This window comes from Phyllostomus discolor, chromosome 6 (genome assembly GCF_004126475.2).
Source record: "Phyllostomus discolor isolate MPI-MPIP mPhyDis1 chromosome 6, mPhyDis1.pri.v3, whole genome shotgun sequence".
NCBI classification, from domain to species: Eukaryota; Metazoa; Chordata; class Mammalia; order Chiroptera; family Phyllostomidae; genus Phyllostomus; species Phyllostomus discolor.
In genome coordinates, this window is record NC_040908.2 from 51,266,899 (window position 1) to 51,283,918 (window position 17,020).

At 49.7% G+C, this 17,020-nt stretch overlaps 1 protein-coding gene across 5 annotated transcripts in view; it reads left to right on the forward strand.

The window, feature by feature from the left end:
• The window catches only part of TET3 (tet methylcytosine dioxygenase 3), a 103,183-nt gene extending 86,777 nt beyond the window's left edge, over window positions 1-16,406 (forward strand). For all 5 annotated transcript variants that reach the window (XM_036028162.1, XM_036028161.1, XM_028515598.2 and 2 more), the window contains 5 exons: window positions 912-1,062; window positions 3,498-3,587; window positions 4,175-4,312; window positions 7,618-7,954; window positions 8,595-16,406. In XM_036028162.1, coding sequence (XP_035884055.1) covers window positions 912-1,062; window positions 3,498-3,587; window positions 4,175-4,312; window positions 7,618-7,954; window positions 8,595-10,369 — 2,491 coding nt within the window. In that variant the 3' untranslated portion in view covers window positions 10,370-16,406. The remainder of the gene's footprint in view (window positions 1-911; window positions 1,063-3,497; window positions 3,588-4,174; window positions 4,313-7,617; window positions 7,955-8,594) is intronic.
• Window positions 16,407-17,020: the final 614 nt, after the last annotated feature.

Genomic DNA, 17,020 nt, shown 5'->3' on the forward strand with positions numbered 1-17,020 from the left:
GAATGCTCCCTCTATTCCCACTTTACTGAGTGTTTTTATCATAAATGGGTGCTGTACCTTATCAAATGCTTTTTCTGCATCTATTGATATGATCATGTGGTTTTTGTCTTTGCTTTTGTTTATGTGATGTATTACAGTTACTGATTTGCGAATATTGTACCATCCTTGCATCCCTGGAATGAATCCCACTTGGTCATGGTGTATGATCTTCTTAATGTACTGTTGGATGCGGTTTGCCAGTATCTTGTTGAGGATTTTAGCATCAATGTTCATCAGCGATATTGGCCTGTAGTTTTCTTTCTTTGTTGTGTCTTTATCTGGTTTTGGAATTAAGATGATGTTGGCCTCATAAAAAGAATTTGGGAGTCTTCCATCTTTTTGGATTTTTTGAAATAGTCTGTGAAGGATAGGTGTTAGTTCTTCCTTAAATGCTTTGTAGAATTCTCCTGTGAAACCATCTGGTCCAGGGCTTTTGTGTGTTGGGAGTTTTTTGATTACTGCTTCAATTTCTTTTGCTGTTATTGGTTTGTTCAGGCTTTCTGCTTCCATTTTATTGAGTTTTGGAAGATTATATTTTTCTAGAAATTTGTCCATTTCATCTAGGTTGCAAAGCATGAACTTTACTGGGTTTTTTACTGGGTCTTCCCCACCTGTCTCAAACAACCCGTGTGCTTCTCCCAACAACAGACTCTCAGACCTCTGGGCTCAGGAGTGGGGACAGAACAGGTTGCAGAGAGCTGCCCCTTTACCCAGGGAAATTTGAGAAAGGAGTTGCGGGTGGGGAAGGATGTGGTCCCAGTCACTGGGAGTCCAGTGGATGCCAGGCCTCCGCAGGGCCTGCCTCTGAGGGAGGACGGAGATTCTAGAACAAAAAAAATGTACCTATGCCTAACACGTGGTGTGTGTTGCAGCCGGACCTGTGCTTGCCAAGGCAAAGACCCCAACACCTGTGGTGCCTCCTTCTCCTTTGGCTGTTCCTGGAGCATGTACTTCAACGGCTGCAAATACGCTCGGAGCAAGACACCTCGCAAGTTCCGCCTCGCAGGGGACAACCCTAAAGAGGTGAGGGGCTCCCAGGGAGCTGCGGGTCTTTCCCACTCACCCTGTCACGCCTCATGTCTCTAATTGTCTTGTGGGGTTAACACACCACAACTCAGATGTACAGAAAATGGAGCTTGCTTTATTTTTGTTAACCTCATCTCGCTGTGAAATAAGGGTATGTGAGAAATGCATGGAGAGGTGCAATGAGTGAAAAATTAGGGTTCCCAATTACAAGTGCTTTAGACTCCTCCAGTTTAAAACCATCTCTTTAAAGTAAATATTCAAACTTCTCATTGGAATTTGATCCTTTTAAAGGGTAATTTCTTTCCTTCGTTCTTCTCTTTTTGGGTCTGGCAGGTGTCAGGAGGAGGGCCCCTGGTCCTTGATCCATCCTCTGGGCCAGTGCCCGACTTCCCAAGATGTCCCCTATCCTGTCTGGTAGCCGGGAAGATACCTCTGTGTAGCTGTCCCGTCTTCTCCTTTCAGGGGCCTGGGCCACTCCCTGGGCACTGGGCTGGCATCCACAAGGTGCAGCCTCTAGGTCTAAGGCCTCCTCTCTGCAGTCTCCTCATTGGAGGCCAGGCCCCTGGGTCTGCACTGCTGGCCACGCTCAAGCTGCGGCAACCAGGAGCACCAGGTCCGGCCACCTCCCACTCTGCCACTTCCCATTGGGTTGCCAGTGAGACGAAGGCCACCCTAGAGGTGGTCTCCACTCGGAGTTCCAAATGCAAAGCAGGCAGAGGCCTGTGTCGGCTTTCTGCCATTTCTATCCAGCCTCCCTACCTCTCCCCGGCCTGAGCTCCTGCAGGGTGGCCGTCCGGGTCCCTCTGCTAGGTTCCAGGCAACATCTTGACCCCAGCTGCTGTGTCTCAGCTCTCTCCAAGCTCCTCGAACCAGAGGGGCTTCCCATTTTCCACCTGCAGGGACTTCCCTGAGGCATATTTTTCTGCACCACAAATAAACTTCTATGCTTGGACATCCAGATTTGCTTGTCAGAAGTAAAAGGGAGCATTTTCTAATTTGAAGCCCTTTTCTCCCTCAAAGCCTGGCTATTAGACTGTTGTGTGAGCTAGTCTGATAGCCTGGTTGGACACTGGAGTTTTATTTAGGACAGCATCTGCTCTCCCTGAAAGCAGCAAATGCTGTTGCTTCGATGCATGCAAGAGCCTCCCGGCCACCGAGAGGTAGGGGTCACCAGGAATGAAAATGCATTGGTTAATTTCTCACAAATACTTCCCTTGTTCCATCAGCTACTGTTTCCTGGACACTTACTAAGTGTGGGGTGCTCTGCCCAGCACCTCACAGGCATCTCAGTTAATTTCACGATGCCCTCATGACCTGTCCTAGGCGCATCACTCCTTACTTTCCAGGTGAGGATGTTGCTTGCCCAAGGCCATATGGCAGCAATGGTGAGGCCATGGTTTAAGGAAGCCTGTTTCTCCCCAGAGCTCATGCGCCTTGCCTTGTGCTGTGCTGGCTTCGGGCCCATAGTGCTTGTGGCCGCATTGGAGCGGCAGCCAGGAAGGTGCAATTGTGGATGGCAGCCATTGCTAATCCTATGAACTTGCTTCTTTTTTTCTTCCCTGTTTCTCCTTTCTTCCATGAAAACTCTTCATGCCTTCTCTGGAAACTCTTTTGAGGCCCACTAGGAGGGCCTACAACCCTACTTGCTGCCCTTGGAGGGCCAGAGGTTGGCTGTGGACACCTGAAATGTAGCTGGAGGGCTGCCGCCTCGCTCAGGGCAGCCTTGTCCATTGGAGCATTCTGCGATGATGGAAATGTTGTTCCCTGCTGTCTAGTACAGCAGCCACAGGAGCCACATGTAGCTCATGTGCATTTGAAATGCGGCTGGTGCAGCGGAGGAAGTGAATTTTAATTTTATTTAATTTTCATTAGAATTCACGTTTATTTCAGTAGGCACATGTGGCTTGTGACTAACACATACAGTGGTGCCAGGTAGAGAGGATGGAGCTCTGAAATCTGTGTACCTGGCTCAGGACAGGCTCTGGGCCTGGATAGCTACAGAACGTCTAGTGTGGACCTTGACTGCACCTCTCAGCCAGTGCTTACCTGTCTCTGACACAGGAAGGAGTGTTCACACTCATTGCTCACGCCTGGACGTGCTGCTGTGCCACCCTCCCGGCCGGGGTGTGGAGCATGCGCAAGCAGGAGCTGTTCTGAGGTGGTCTGGGTGGCACTGGGCTGGAAGAACAGCAGCTTAGCAGTCAGGGATGACTACCAGTGGCTTTTCCTGGTACGCTTGTGTCTCCAACTTTAAAACAGGCGTAGCACTCCATACCCCGCACAGAAGGACGCTGTAATGACATCTGGTGGCACCTTGCCTCCTGTCTCCCCGGTGGAAGCCCAGAGGTGGTTCCGGAGTGGTGACTGGTTTCCAGCGGGTAGAGTTGGCCAATCGGGCTGCTCTGGACGTGCGACTGCTCTTGTCTCCACAGGAAGAAGTGCTCCGGAAGAGTTTCCAGGACCTGGCCACCGAAGTCGCTCCCTTGTACAAGCGGCTGGCCCCGCAGGCCTACCAGAACCAGGTACTGAGTCCTGGGCCTTCCTCTGCCCACATATCATCACTGCCTCTGCCCAGGCTCCCCAAGGTAGGGAATGGGGGTGAGCTCCTCCTCTGTGCTCCTTACAGGAAAGGCCCAGCCAGAGGTGGAGCAGTGATGTGGTTCTTTTATAAGACCCCTTTTTCACACCACACCAACTGCATCCCAGTCCATCTCTCCTGCATCCCAGTCCGTCTCTCCTGCATCCCTGGTCTTCAGCCCCCTCCACCACCACTCATCTGGTTTTCACTGGTGAGGCTTGAGTTTCCCTCCCTAGGCACATGTACCTACGCACCTCTAACGTAGGGTGTGGAACACTCCAAGTGAGAACCATTTTTATATGTCTGAGTGGTGCATCAGGTTCCCCTTCAGAGGAGGTAAGGGAGGTTGAGGTAACCCAGGAAGAAGTGATTCCTGCTGGGGTGTCAGCCAGAAAACCTCCATCCTGAAGCCCAAAGGCGAGGCAACTGTGATCCTTAACTTCCCTTCCCCAAGACCTGGCCTACCCAGGCACACAATCAGGGCCGCTTACCTCAGGTCACGTGAGCAGCTCTCCTTGGTCATCCACACAGGTGACCAATGAGGAAATAGCGATCGACTGCCGTCTGGGGCTAAAGGAAGGGAGGCCCTTCTCGGGGGTCACAGCCTGCATGGACTTCTGTGCCCACGCCCACAAGGACCAGCATAACCTCTACAATGGCTGCACAGTGGTAAGGAAGCCTGTGTCCTGTTACACCTCACCCATGGGACCGCCCTGGGACGGGCTGACTAGTCTGTGTGGACAGATGGGCTCGAGTAGGGAGGGACCTAGAGACAGATTCTCAGACACTGGGACTGCCCTTCCAAACTGCCTGTTCCTGCCCACCTTTCTAAGAAAACCCTCACCTGCCCTGGCTGTGGCTCAATGGATAGAGTGCTGGCCTGTGAATCAAAAGGTTGCTGGTTCGATTCCCAGTCAGGGCACATGCCTGGGTTGTGGTCCAGTTCCCCGATAGAGCGTGCGTGAGAGGCAGCCACACATTGATGTTTCTCTTTCTCCCTCCCTTCCCCTCTCTAAAAGATAAATAAATAAAATCTTTAAAACAAGAAAAAAGAAAAAAAACCCTCACCAGATCCATGCACGGGTTTGCCTTGTTTTCCGTGATTAAGCGAATGCTGCGGAAAGCAGCCCCTTGGGCACGGAGGCCGCAGTTATCTGAAGTGTGGTTCCAGGCCTCTGTGAACACTTGACTTAAATTCAAACACCCTCTCATTTCATTCATTGAGCAAACATTTAGTGTGCCCAGGTACAGCTTTGGGTGCCAGGGCATAGAATGCACAGAGTCCTTTCCGGGTATGTGGTCTGATCTGCCGTCTGATAGAGATGAAGGCTGAGAAGAAAATATAAAGGCAGGCAGGGGGTGAAGTGATAGGAGATGTTTTACAGGCAGCGAGGCCTCTGTGTGGAGGGGCAGGCAGGGGCAGGGTGCAGGGAGCCCAGGAGGCCAGGCGGGGCCGGGGGTTGTGCTCTAAGTGTGATGGGAAGTCCCTGGAGCTTCCCATCTTCATCTGCAAGGAGTAAGATCTCATTTATAAAGTTAAACATGTTATCTTGCTCCTGCAGGTGGAGAATAAAGTGTGTGGGGTTGGGGGAGGGGAGAGCGGGAGGTTGGGACAGTAGTCCAGGCCAGAGGTGACAGGGCGTGGGCAGGAATGAGGTTGGGAGTGGCAGTAAGTAGACAGGTCTTGGATGATTTTGAAGATAGGGCTGAGAGGATTTGCTGATGGACTGGATACAGGGTGAGAAAGCAGACTGGAGGACCACTCCAAGGTTTGTAGCATAGGCAACTGAGGGATTATTGGTGTTAAATACTGAGATGCAGAATAATAGAGGAATACCAGTTTGGGGGTGACAAAATAAAGAATTCTGTTTGAGATGCTTGCTAGATGTCCGGGTGGAGATGCGGAATAGGCAGGGAAGAGGAAGAATCTGGAGACGTGAACTTGGGACTGGAGAGCGTGTAGTTAGTTCATGGTTAGAGCCCCAAGGCTAGATGCAGTCAACAGGAGAGCTAATGGAGAGGGAGGGTTTGGGCTTGGAGGGACACCCTCAAAGGGATGAGGCCAGCTCTCTCCTCTGCATTTTAACTAGGTCCTGGGCAGACAGGACTCCTGAGGAGCTGGGGAAGAGGCGGGGGCACCGGCACATTCATCTAAAAGGGGTCCCCAGATCTGGGGCAGCCTGTGGCCCCGTGGAGATTGGTGGCCCAGCCCTAGGATTTCATTTCTCCACCTTGTTGTCTTCTCTATGTCCAAGGCCAAGAAGCAGGATGGGGCAGGCTCCTGTCTACACTCTGTTGTGGGGTTGCCAGCTGAAATAGAAAGGAATGGTCCTCCAGGATTAGGAGCGGGCTGGAGGGAGGACAGGGCACCAGCAGAAAGGAGCACAGGGAGATTATTGGGATCTCAGCTTCTAGAGTTTGGAGTGAAAAAAAGGAAACTTTTTCCAAAATGAATAGTATATTTTACTAATTGAACAACTATTCATTGTAAAAACATTTAAATAACACAAGAAAGTATAAATAAAGTAAAAGCTGCCTGAAGTCCCATAGAAATAACCCATGTTAGCATTTTAATGACCATCCATCCATTCAGACACCTGAGTGTGTGTGCACATACAGCTATCTAAATTTCACACAGACGGGCCTCCTCACCTTCTCCCTCCCTTCGCATCTAAGTATAGATCAATCAATCAATAATTAAATAAATATAAAAAAACATATTGTGTATAAATTGAGCCATGGCTAGTGTGGCTCAATTGATTGGAGCAAACTGTGAAAGGTCGCAGGTTTGATTCCCAGTCAGGGCACATGCCTAGGTTGCAGGTTCAATCCCCAGTCAGGGCACAAATGAGAGGCAACCAATCAATGTTGAAAGAATTTTGTGCAAATTGAAATGTCTGTGTACTTACCCTCAAAACAACCAATAAAATCTTAATTATGAAAGAAAAAAAAGTAGAGAGTAAATTTGAGGGGGGGGAATCAAACTTTGTTAGTAATCAGAGCAATACAAACCAATGAGATACATTTTGATAATGCACAAAATATTTTCAAGAAATTATTGGCAAAATTATTAAGAAGTGTAGGAATATTGAAAACACATTCTGCCAATATGGGTTAAATGCTGATGATAATTATTTTGGGCAGTTTAGCAACATGTGGCAGTTCTGCTCCACAGTGTTTAGTCTAAGGAATTAAGTATCTTAAAAATTTTAGCCAAAGGATAAGGTATTATTTATGATATGGAAAAATTGGAAGCAAGTTTAAATGGTGATGAAGGACTAAATACATGAATGTGTTGATACAGTAGAATCAGCTCTTAAATCATCCCGAAGGAGAATATTTACTATATTTTCACATGAAGTTATAGAACCACATGCATAATATGAAAGTGTTTACAGTGGTTATATCCGAGTGGTGGGATTAGAGAAATAACTTTTATTTCCTTTTTACTGGCCTAAGTTTTCTGCAACCAGCACAAGCAGTTTTTAATAAAAAGGAAATTATTTTAAGAGCTAAAGGAGGCCGAGTGTTCAAGGCACAGAAGGCAATGAGGGGAGGTCTGAGACCAGGAAGTAAGTTCTGCACGGACAGGGCAGGGGGCGGGGGCGCATTGTGCTGGCCCGGAGAGAGGGTGGAACATGTCTCCCAGCCCTGAGCTGGCTCCTTGCCAGCCGTGTGACCCTGGGCCAGTCATCTCATCCCCTCTCAGCCTTACTAAGATCACATGAAACAGTGTGAATGGACATGCTTTGAAAGCTGTAGAATAGACTAAATGGTGGTGGTACTGTTACTCTGAGAACCAAGAAAGAGGTGCTTTGTAGACACTCCAGGAGGTAACAGGGAGCATTAGGGCCGAGTGGATGGCTGGTGCTGGGGCTGCTGTTGGGGACTGTGTCACCATTGGTGGATGCTCAGCCCCTTCTCCCAGCGCCGGGCTCCCCCAACTCCATGCCCCTCCCTCTCTGCCGGGCCAGGTCTGCACCCTGACCAAGGAAGACAATCGCTGCGTGGGCAAGATCCCTGAGGACGAGCAGTTGCACGTGCTGCCCCTGTACAAGATGGCCACCACGGATGAGTTTGGCAGTGAGGAGAACCAGAACGCCAAGGTGGGCAGCGGGGCCATCCAGGTGCTCACTGCCTTCCCCCGCGAGGTCCGGCGCCTGCCGGAACCCGCCAAGTCCTGCCGCCAGCGGCAGCTGGAAGCCAGGAGGGCAGCGGCTGAGAAGAAGAAGATTCAAAAGGAGAAGCTAAGCACCCCAGAGAAGATCAAGCAGGAGGCCCTGGAGCTCGCTGGCATCTCCACTGACTCAGGTGTGTGGGGAGCAGGCATCCATCCGGGGTGGCATTGGTGCTGTTGGGTGGTGGGCTGGACAGCTCCCTCACCGCCCCCTTCCTGCCAGAGGACCACATTCCAACAGTACAGTCCTGGGCGCCTCTCAGCCACCTGGGCCATCCCATTTTCTTAACTTTGTCAGATGGGGTGTCAGCCACAGCGGTCCGAGGACACCAGACCTGGTGGGAGATGTCTGGGGAGCCAGTGCCAGGAGGTTGGCTTATCTTCCCAAAGAGGAGCTGGGTTTCCCCTCCAGCTTGCCTGCTCCCTCCCTGAGAGACTGTGGAGGGTCCCATGGCTTCAGGCACGTGGGCTGCAGTGGGGCAGCAGAGTGGCCAGCAGGAGGGTAGGTGCTTCAGTGAAGACTTGTGCATCCAAGGGTGAGGGGGCAGGGGGAGTGATGCAGAGGGCACTGTGGGCTCTGGGAACCACTTTTTCCAGGACTTCAGCAGGTCTGGAAGGGGCCGTGATGAGTAGCACCCAGAGCAAGTGCAGCCTCACCTGCAGAGGGAACCTCTGTGGAAGAGGGGAGGTTCCATCACTAGTCCTCCTACCCAGGGCCTTGGCCAGCTGTGGTTCTATCTGCTTCTTCTCTGCCTTGCCTCCTGTTCTCCCCAGGCCTGTCTCTGAAGGGTGGATTGTCCCAGCAGAGCCTGAAGCCCTCTCTCAAGGTGGAGCCACAGAACCACTTCAGCTCCTTCAAGTACAGCAGCAACACGGTGGTGGAGAGCTACTCGGTGCTGGGCAGCTGCCGGCCTTCCGACCCGTACAGCATGAACAGCGTGTACTCCTACCACTCCTACTATGCACAGCCCAGCCTGGCCTCCGTCAATGGCTTCCACTCCAAGTACGCTCTTCCGTCATTCAGCTACTACAGCTTTCCATCCAGCAACCCCGTCTTCCCCTCTCAGTTCCTGGGGCCTGGCACCTGGGGGCACAGTGGCAGCAGCTGCAGTTTTGAGAAGAAACCAGACCTCCATGCTCTGCACAACAGCCTGAGCCCGGCCTACGGTGGTGCTGAGTTTGCCGAGCTGCCTGGCCAGGCTGTTCCCACGGACACCCACCACCCCACTCCTCACCACCAGCAGCCTGCTTACCCAGGCCCCAAGGAGTATCTGCTTCCCAAGGTCCCCCAGATCCACCCAGCATCCAGGGACCCCTCTCCCTTTGCACAGAGCTCCAACTGCTACAACAGATCCATCAAACAAGAGCCAGTAGACCCACTGGCCCAGGCTGAATCTATAACGAGAGACCCTGGTAAGATGGGCAAAACACCTTTGCCCGAGGCATCTCAGAATGGGGGACACAATCATCTATGGGGACAGTACTCAGGTGGCCCAAGCATGTCCCCCAAGAGGACTAACAGTGTGGGTGGCAGCTGGGGTGTGTTCCCTCCAGGGGAGAGCCCTGCCATCGTCCCCGATAAGATCGGTTCTTTTGGAGCTGGCTGCCTGACTCCTTCCCCCTTCCCCGATGGCCAGTGGGGGCTGTTCCCCGGTGAGGGGCAGCAGCCGGCTTCCCAGCCTGGAGGACGGCTTCGAAGCAAACCGTGGAGCCCCTGCAAGTTTGGGAACAGCACGTCAGCCTTGGCCGGGCCCAGCCTGGCTGAGAAGCCATGGGGGGTGGGGGCGGGGGATTTCAACTCTGCCCTGAAAGGTGGTCCTGGGTTCCAAGACAAGCTGTGGAGCCCCCTCAAAGGGGAGGAGGGACGGATTTCAACCCCGGGGGCCAGCCAGCTGGACAAAGCCTGGCAGTCCTTTGGCATACCCCTGGGCTCCAGTGAGAAGCTGTTCGGGGCCCTGAAGTCCGAGGAGAAGCTGTGGGATCCCTTCAGCCTGGAGGAGGGGACAGCCGAGGAGCCCCCCAACAAGGGGCTGGTGAAGGAGGAAAAGGGTGGCGTGGAGGAGGAAGAGGAGGAGCTGTGGTCCGACAGTGAACACAACTTCCTAGACGAGAACATCGGTGGCGTGGCTGTGGCCCCTGCCCACGGCTCCATCCTCATCGAGTGTGCCCGACGGGAGCTGCACGCCACCACCCCCCTCAAGAAGCCCAACCGCTGCCACCCCACCCGCATCTCGCTGGTCTTCTACCAGCACAAGAACCTCAACCAGCCCAACCACGGGCTGGCCCTCTGGGAGGCCAAGATGAAACAGCTGGCAGAGAGGGCGCGGCAGCGGCAGGAGGAGGCTGCCCGGCTGGGCCTGGGCCAGCAGGAGGCCAAGCTCTATGGGAAGAAGCGCAAGTGGGGGGGTGCCGTGGTCACCGAGCCCCAGCATAAGGAGAAGGGGCTTGTCCCTACCCGGCAGGCCCTGGCTGTGCCCACAGACTCAGCGGTCACCGTGTCCTCCTACGCCTACACGAAGGTCACTGGTCCCTACAGCCGCTGGATCTAGGTGCCAGGGTGCCAGCGTACCTCAGCATCGGGCCCGGCCCGAGCTGCCTCTGTGGTGCTTTTGCCCTCACACCTGGGGGCGGGTTGGGGGTGCAGAAGTCTTTTTATCTATATATACATATATAGATACGCATATATATGTATTTATGGTCCAAACCTCAGAACTGACCCGCCCCTCCCTTCCCCCACTTCCCCAGCACTTTGAAGAAGAAGCTACGGCTGTCGGGTGATTTTTTTCGGGAATTTAATATTTATATCTCCACATTGGCTTTTTCCCCCCTTGTTAGGGGGGACTTTTATTTTCTCTTGTTTTTAAAACTCTATCCTTGTATATCACAATAATGGAAAGAAAGTTTATAGTGTCCTTTCACAAAGGAGTAGTTTTAAATTCCATTTAAAAATGTGTATTTATTGGATTTTTTAAAAGCGACAATAGTAATGGTAAAGGATGGTCAGGATAGGCCGGAAGTGCTCATTCCTGCCCAGTCTGGCTGGGCCCGGCGAGCCTGGCCCTCTTGGGAGCTGACGAGGTTCTCTCAGCCACCTGCCCCTCATGAGCCAAGTGCAGATTGTAGCTACCCAGTCCATCCCTCTGGACAGATATGCCCTCCCTTCAGGGGAGGGAGCCCTCAGGACGGCTTCTGTCCTCTCCAGTAGGATGGAAGAATCTGTAGAAAAACATCTGGGGTCCCTTTTCCAGGCACCGGCTTGGTGTTGTGGGGAGGGGGCAGGTGCACCCCAGGCCAGGCACCTGAGAGGCTGACGTAGATTTCCCCAGAAACCAGGTTGGAAGTAGACAGCTTCAAGCTTGCTAGTCTCCACACTGAATCCTCTCTGTCTGTTATTTATCAAGTCATGTGATGTCACGGTTTCCTAGGCAGCACCTTGTGATGGAGCTGGAGTTGAGAGGCTCTTAGGAGCCTTTTTCCACCAAGTCAACAAGCCAATGAGTAATACTGGGCTGAAGGAATTTGTCTTATTGGCAGTTTTTTAAAAATGCCCCAAAGTCCATGCTGATACTGAAAAAAGGGCTACTGTATCTTTAAAAACAAGAAGCTGAACCCAAGCTGTGAAAAGCCAGCACTGCCTGTGTGTGCAGCGCTGTGCAGAGCCTGGTGCTGTAGTATTGTGCTGGGATTTCCTTGGCTTAAGGGCAGGGCTCATCCTGCAGGAGCTCAGCACACCAGTGTAACAGCAGTTAACGCATCTCTCCTTATTCCTGGATTTTCCCATTGGATAATGGTGCATGCCTCACCCCCGAACCCACCCCCTCCATGCTATCACTTGGGGGACAGACCTACACTTAACAATTTTAAAATGCAAGAGGCAAACGTTTTCAGCTGGTAGCTATGATTTTCCTCCCTAATTGGTGCCATTTCTCTATTCGGTCATTTTCTCCTTCCTCCCCTCTTCACCCACTTCAACACACGCGTTCAAAAATTCTGGTGCATTCGTTCAGTTCTTTGAAATAAGAATGTGGTGCTTAATTTTCACAACATTGTTGAGAGAGCTTGGGCCTGACAGGTGGAAGCAGCATTCATGGACAGCAAGTCACACTTCTTGGCGTGTTTGTTTTTCCTGTGGCGTTAGCAGCAATGATGTCAGTGTGGGTGCGTGGTGAGTGGGAGGCTTCATCAGGACACACGGAGGGGGACGTGGCCACTCAGTGAATGACCGCTGAGCCCTGAGATAAACGTCAGAGATTTATGGAGCAGTTTTATTCAGATGTGGGTCTTCCTGAAACGAGTTTAACAATCAGATGACGATGCTGAAGGCAAGTTCCTGAGCTTCCAGGTGCCTTGTGTAGGAGCTGAGAGCCGCCCGCCGGGTGTTTACTGCAGCGGCCCAGAAGCACTGGCAGAGGGTCGCTGTGAGAGTCCTGAGCATGTGTGTGGTCTGGTTTTAACTGTAAATAGGGAAAGATTTTTTTAAGCACTTTTGCCTAGATTTAAACAGCAACTTGAAAAAAATAAAGTATGTTTTAACATGTAATTGTGGGAGAAATTGTAAATAGTAGCTGAATATTTAACGTGCTTTGTCTATCCTTCACTTTTACCATATTCTGTAAAGTTGCATTTATTTTACAGGACAAAAATGAAATATTATTGCTTTTGAAATAAATACCCAAGAGCTTATCAGGATTTAGAATTATTCAGAACTCAGAATTATAGGAAAACCTCTGACCTTCAGTGTGACAAGCTAAAGGAAGCAGAGCCTTTAATGAGCATGCTAATTTTCTAGTTTTGAGGAGAAGTTGGGTCCTTTAAATGCTATTTTGCTTATCGCATCAGTACTTTTATGCAGGTCTCATTTGACTCCGTGCTTAGGTAGATACGGGGGTGCCTTGAAAACTTCATTTTAAATGATTTTAAGCAAGAGATACAATATTTTACGAAACATTTGGAGAATGTGACCGTCTGTATGGCGCGGGAAAGCCCCAGGTTGGCTGTTGGTTTGGAAGGTCCCGAGTGTAACCCAGGCGATTCTGATACTTGGCATGTGTGAGTCTTCCTGATGTATGGTAGCTATGCTCTTTCCCTCGTCGCCCTCTGGTAGCAAAGCCATTAGATGAAAAGAGAATCCAATACAAGCTCAAAGCATGTGGTATCTCCCCTCCCCCCCCGACCCCACGCTCAAACAGCCTTTGGTGCATAAATTTCTTTCTAGATTAGCAAACAGGCTGCTGAGAGGTGAGTCAGAGGCAGTCTCCATGGGTCCCCAGCCCCTCAGAATGGTGTTCCAGAAATGAGGTGGTGCTGTTGCCACGCTCAAGCCCATGCTGATTTGTACACACTACACGTATAACCTACCTCAAATCTCAGTCATTAAAATTAGCATGCTTTAGACATATATTTGAAAAGTAACTATGCACAGCTCTTTATTCCCCTCCTTGCTGCTGAAGGTTTCTTAAAGAGAAAAAATCAAATTTTTATTTTTTACTGGCACTATCATTTTTTAAGTCCTAAAGATGATTAAGACATTTTTATCATGAGAAGAAAAATAAAGCCATTGCAACTAAAGAACCTAACAGCATGACCAAGTTTTAAGAGTAGTATTATAGCAACCGAAACAACTCGGAGTCTTCGAGTCATCTCCCCATGCGCCCATCCGCAGACACCATCCACATGCAGCGCTGACGATTGGTTCCTCTCGTTTTCTTTTGTTTCCACTGCCTTTTGCTTGCAAGGGAAGTGCTTGCAAAGTTCTGTGCTAAGAGATTTTTAAAATAAAAAGTGCTTCTTGGCAGGTTCTCACAAAATAACTGGTGCTAGCTTAAGAAACCATTATCTAACCATTGGAAATCTTGACTAAAGGTGTTTCATGGATTTTTGAGGTGTTTTGTTTCCTTTGTCGTCCGGTCTGTTTTGGCAGGGCCTCAGTTTCCCTCTCACCGGCTCCGTGGGCACCGCTTTGCCTTCTCACCGAGATGACACTGGCGTGCGTGCGTGAAAGGCGGTCAAACCCTGTCCCTCCATGGTCCTTCCACCAGCCTCTTTTGGGTACCATACTGTGCAGAGCAAGGGGTTTTCAGAGTGCTAGAGCAAGGAAAGGAGTAGCAGGGCTTCACCATTTCGTACTTAGCCATGGGAGGTGTGTGAGGATGGACGCCTGACGGTGGGTCGCTGGTAACCTGACTTCACAGAGAGCCATCCAGCCAGGCTTTGGGCCGGTTAGCCACCGCCAGGTCTCACACCCAGGCAAAGCTGGTGGGCAATTAAAACATCCCTGACGTGCCTCGACCAACCTCTTTCCTTTTGTTCCTGAAGTGTGTTTCATGGACTAGGAAGCATTTTCATGAATTGAAGCAGTCTAAATCAAATGGTGCTATGGTGTTTTAATGTGACTGTCCTTGATCCTGTTCCTGCTGAGGTGCTATTGAGGTTCTGAAACCACAACCAACCAAAAACAAGGTGGGCTCCAGTCTCTCTCGGCTTTTTCTCCCCTCCCTATTTTGGTGCTGTCTCCTTAGACCCCTGTTTACCATGCTGTCACCTGCTCTGAGCAGTATTTCTGTTTTATTGTTCCTGCCTTGGTGGCCAAACGCAGAAAGGCGAGCCACAGAGGCAGCTGGCTCCCTGAGTGCGAACGGGGGTGGGCTGCCCAGCTTGGCTGGTGCTCTAGTTTCCTATCTGTCTTCTCAGGCCTAACGAGAAAGGAGGGGTGAAGGGCTTGCTTTTTTTTTTTTTTCTTTCTTTTTTCAAAGGAAGGGGAGTCAGGTTCTCCTGCCTTTTCTAACATGGCAGGCATTCTCATAGCCAAGGGCACACGTTCTCTTGCAGCCCAGGGTGCCAAGTAGACCTCTCTGAGGGTCCCAAAGGTGCTCTGCACACCAAGGTGGACTACAGGATCTGCCTCCTCACCCCACACTGGCCAGAGCCATGGTGACGGTCTCCTTCCTTGGCTCCTCACAGCCTTTGCCCCAGTGTTGCTTCCACCCCTCATTGGTAACCCCTCATGTTCAAACTAAAGGAAGGAGCTTTCTTTGCTCCCTCAATGCCACTGAGGCTGCTTTTTAGTTGGTGCTATTCTAAATTTCTTCTTGGGTCCACAAAAGTTGATGTTTTAAGAACTCAACAGGAAGCTCCATTTTGTGTCATCCACTGTCACAATAATTTTTTTAAATACCTCAAAAACAGGACATCACGATAACTTCAGTAAAGTAGATTCTGTGAGGGTCTGATACCTGCAGCTTGCCCATTTGATGATGTAGTTGACCTTGAGGAATCTGAGGTCACTTTATTTTCCATTCTTCAGCAAATGGCAGACCATCTTAAGGAAGGAGCATGGTTGACTTTATTTCATTTTCTTCTTAAGTTTTGCTCTTCAAGAAAATGTGAATTTCCTGTGCCCATCTCATTGAGCTTTTGCAGTCATTGTTGCTGTCATTTGAAATGACTCCCACAAAACCTAGTTTGATTAGCCAGCGGCATCTACAGTAGGACGTGGCTAATTTCAACATACCCTGGACCAAAATGAACACTTCTTGAGGTGCGTACTCCCAGCATAGGTTATACAGTCCCACATTCACACCTGCAAAGTTGTTTCCTGCGTGTGAGGCCGGCTTGGCACGCCCAGCCCCTCTTCCCGCAGAGCTGCCCGCTAGAGCAAAGCAATAGGCTTCTCCCCTGAGCAGAGACTGCAGCACAGCAATGCAAGTTCTAACGTTGCTTTTTGCCTAAGAATCAGTGAGTGATTTGGCCTACTTCCTCGCTTGCTTCTATTCTGATATCAGGGATGCTTTTTGTAGCGGTATTATTTGCTCTCTTTTCTCATTTTGACTGCCCGTCATTCAGGGATAACTTGTCACTGTTCGCGTGGGGATTTAAAAAAATGCCATTTGACTCATTTGAACATCTAAATTTTCTTGGTTCCAAAAGTTTTTTTTTTCTTTTGAGGGGAAAAAGGAGGAGAAAAACAGGAGTGGTGTTGTTTCTTTTTCATGTACTCCAATTTAAAAAGAAACAAGGGCAGGCCATATTATGGCAAATAATGCATCAGATTTAATCTCAAACCCCTGTAGCTTTTTGATGTGTTTTTTTTTCTTCTATCTTTGAATTCCTGTTTGGTTACTTGGCTTCCAATGGAGGTGAACTTAACAACCATACTTGAATATTCCGTCTTGACTTTGTAACTGTGGCTACTTGAAATGAAGTTTATCTGGGGTTGATGGATGAATGGTAGATTTTTGCAATGTCTCAAGGCAATAGGATGTGTATTATTAAACTGTAGATATTCTTAGTACAGTAAATTTATGCTGATAATTTTATTTTGTATAATTTTTACCTTTTTGTTAATATTTTTCTTCCCACTTTATTGGTTTGCCTCCTGAGCTACGCCTCCTTACCCTCCCTTCTCCCCCAGTGTTTCAGTAAATTTAATTTAGGGTGCCTAGAAATTGCAAGTATGTATCCTTTTTTTTGATTTGTATTTTATTATAATTTACACAAACAACTGGGTTTGTGAACTGTATTACTCCTGGTATCTTTAAAATATTGTGGGTGTTTTAATAAATTTTATATTTATTTTTTGCACTCAAATTCAGTGTGGGTCCTTCTTTCTGCGCCTCCCCCCTCGAAGCAGGCCCTGACTAGGGTGTTGAAGCCTCACTAAGCCTGTTCTCACACTGTAGATTGTATAGATGCACAGACGAAGCCTTCACAAGTAATAGCAGTGATTAAGCCTGTCCTTGTCCTGTTCTGCCACCTGCAAAAAGTAATGTTCAGAGGTTATCAGCTGTTAAAACGGGCCATAAAGGGGGAAATGCAGGTGGCCTTTTTCTCAAGTTTCTCCTTTTGCTTCCTTTCCCTTTTATCTTTGTTCCCTTTTTTCATTCAATTTGGAGACCAGTCCCCCCTCCCCCCATTAAGGTTGTTCACTTCTGTTATGTTTGCTGAAAGATCACTAATCCTGTTCCAAGCTGATGGCCTGAACCCGTGTCTGGTAGGGAGGGCCAAATATGGGGACTAGCGTCTGCTGTCCGTGGGGCAGGGAGCTTTCCTACAAGGTCCCATGCTTGGGACTGTCAAAAGGACCAGGTATTCAGAACGTGGCAGCTAATAGATGCTCTTGGTTCAGATTGCCAAGTGCAGTGGCTGCTCTTGAAAAGGGACTGTAAATCAAGGAAAGCAAGAGAGAGGATACTGGGGAGGGA